General features: G+C 36.8%; 1 protein-coding gene across 1 annotated transcript; it reads left to right on the plus strand.

The window, feature by feature from the left end:
- Positions 1 to 427: 427 nt before the first annotated feature.
- LOC8281710 (transcription factor bHLH96) lies at positions 428 to 2546 on the plus strand. The gene is made up of 3 exons (XM_002513939.4): positions 428 to 1545; positions 1816 to 2220; positions 2366 to 2546. The coding sequence occupies exons 1-3, from the start codon at positions 1033 to 1035 to the stop codon at positions 2462 to 2464; spliced, it is 1017 nt and encodes a 338-aa protein (XP_002513985.2). The 5' UTR covers positions 428 to 1032; the 3' UTR covers positions 2465 to 2546.
- Positions 2547 to 2760: the final 214 nt, after the last annotated feature.

Below are 2760 nucleotides of genomic sequence, written 5' to 3' on the forward strand. Positions count from 1 at the left end.
TGGTAATAGATGATTACAGAGTGTATGTATGGTCACATGGATTCCTCTGAAAGTCTCCAGAACCCAAGAACTAGGCTTAGCTAATTCTAAAATTTTTCTTTATCCTTTTTTTTTTTCTTCTTTTTACATAGATCTTGATCAGAATCTCTGGATAATTATCAGCTTTTCGTCATCTTTCTCATTTTCATGTCCAAGTGTCCGACCGTATAATTACCAAATGAAACTTATAATCATATCTAATTAGGCGCTTATGGTTTTCTAATACATATAAAAAGGAGAAGCAAATCCCAACTAAAAGGACCAATTTAGGCATCACGAAATCAGAAAAGAACAGTATTTTCAAAGGAGAAGACCGTCCTTATAAGAACAATAATGTTGCTCTATTCACGAAATGGTATCATGCCATTGGACCCACTTCATATTTTTCTTCTTTAAATTATTTTCGGCTATGCAGTTTGAGTTTGTTCCATGTTTAATTTTCAGGAAACAACTATTTACAATCTCCATAAGTGCTAAAAGAGAATCTGTCCTCTCTCTCTCTCTCTTTCTCTCACTATATATCTGGTGTCTATAGTGACTAGTCTACGATGCAATCTCACGTGCAACACGCTGTAGCTATGTATGATAATGGTAGGGTTTGATCAAAGGCCTTTAAAGTCCCATGGCTTTTCTTTCTCTCTTTCTCTTCAGGGGTTAAAAGGGATACTTTTTATTTGATCTTTTGTTATCTAGCACTTGGGCTTATGCTAACTTCCTTTGGGTTTCTTTGAAGGATACTCTTTCTTGATTCTTCTAATAAACTTCAGCTACAATATAACTCTCTTTCTCCTTTCTACTATAGCCTCTTAAAAACTCCCTCTTCTTGTACTCTAGCTGGTGGGTCTATGCTTCTAATCTTCTCTTCGTGCTTCTCTGTCACTGTGTTAACTGAGAGGAAAACAAAAAGTAAAGCAACACATTTTTAGACAATATACAATTCAAATATCTAGTGTTTCTTTGTGTGCTCTTTTTTCTTTCTTGGAACAGAGAGGTATGGCACTTGATGCTGTAGTGTATCCACAAGACCCGTTTTGTTATTATGGATATAAAGATTGCTACGGAGGAGGAGGACATTGGGGCTATGATATTGCTCTGCAAGAAGATGACAAAGCTTTTCTTGGAATTCTAGAAGACAACAACAATAACATAGAGCAGCAACAAGCTACTGGTTTTCAAGCAAATTGGGATTCTTCATCTCCACCTATTATACAACGTCATGCAAAGGATTATCATCAGTGGGAATATCCTAATTCTTCCCCTGAAACTTGCACTACTGATAATTATCAATCTCTCTCTGCTGATGTACTCCATCCAACATCGGAACCACCGCCACCGCCTACCACCACAGGCCGGAGGAAGCGAAGACGCACAAAGAACCCCAAGGACAAGGAGGAGATAGAGAACCAAAGGATGACTCACATTGCGGTTGAACGCAACCGCAGGAAACGAATGAATGAATATCTTGCTGTGCTTAGGTCTCTGATGCCTCCTTCTTATGTTCAGAGGGTAAGTTAGTGAGTTAGTGTCCAGTCTAAATGGACAAACTTTTGCCCCTTTATAGCAAATCCTTTATTGGCAAGTTTTAGTAAACGATATGATCTTATATCTTTTGTCAGCCTTATCTTGATTTAGACTTTTTGCGTCAAAAAGATCCAAGAATTATATACCCCACTTGCTGAAATTGAATCACTGCACTCTAACCACAATATGCTTATTGATTGCTTTAGTTAATTAATTAAAAACCTAAATATGTTAGTAATTACCATATGCCTGTAGGGTGACCAAGCATCCATAATCGGAGGTGCCATTAATTTTGTGAAGGAGCTTGAACAACTCTTGCAAACAATGGAAGGCCACAAAAAGACCAAGCAGCAGCAACCTGATGCCAGTGGCTTCTCTTCATCACCATTTGCTGATTTCTTCACCTTCCCACAATACTCAACACGAAATCCGCCCACCACAGCGGAGGAGTCATTGGCGGTGGCTGATCAAAATCAGTGGGCTATGGCGGACATAGAAGTGACGATGGTGGAGAACCATGCCAACCTTAAAATACTTTCAAAGAGAAGACCAAGAAAACTCTTGAAGGTGGTGGCAGGTTTGCAAGGCCTAAGACTTAGTGTTCTTCACCTTAATGTCACAACTGCTGATCAGATGGTTCTCTATTCAGTTAGTGTTAAGGTAAGTTAATACAGTCAAATCAGTCAATCTGTTTCTTATAACAATTAACCCATTAATTTTACTTTAATCATATGTATTTTGATCAAATTTTTGTGCAATTTAATTATCGTCCTAAATTATTATGTATGAATATAAATTTGTACAGATTGAAGAAGGGTGCCTCCTTAACACTGTGGATGACATTGCAGCTGCTGTTAATCAAATGCTACACACCATTCATGAAGAGGAGGCTACTTTTAGCTAAAAACGTTATTTGCAAACCCTAGTTTGCTTCTGTAATTCGGGTTGTTAATTAACCTCTGATAATGGAAGTCAATTTTTTTTTCCTTTTTTTTTTTTGAGAATATTTTGTGCAATTATTTTAACCAGTCTAAAGGATGCGCTGTCTGCTATGAGGAGTGGTCTAATCAGATTTTGTAGCTATAAACTAATAAGAACATAAAAGACAAAGACAACAAGTCCTTTTACGATGATAATTAAATATGATTTTATTATGTAACCTCAAAAACGAAATAAAATGATTGTTGTTATTATAAAGAT

The sequence above is a fragment of the Ricinus communis genome, chromosome 2 (genome assembly GCF_019578655.1).
Source record: "Ricinus communis isolate WT05 ecotype wild-type chromosome 2, ASM1957865v1, whole genome shotgun sequence".
NCBI classification, from domain to species: domain Eukaryota; kingdom Viridiplantae; phylum Streptophyta; class Magnoliopsida; order Malpighiales; family Euphorbiaceae; genus Ricinus; species Ricinus communis.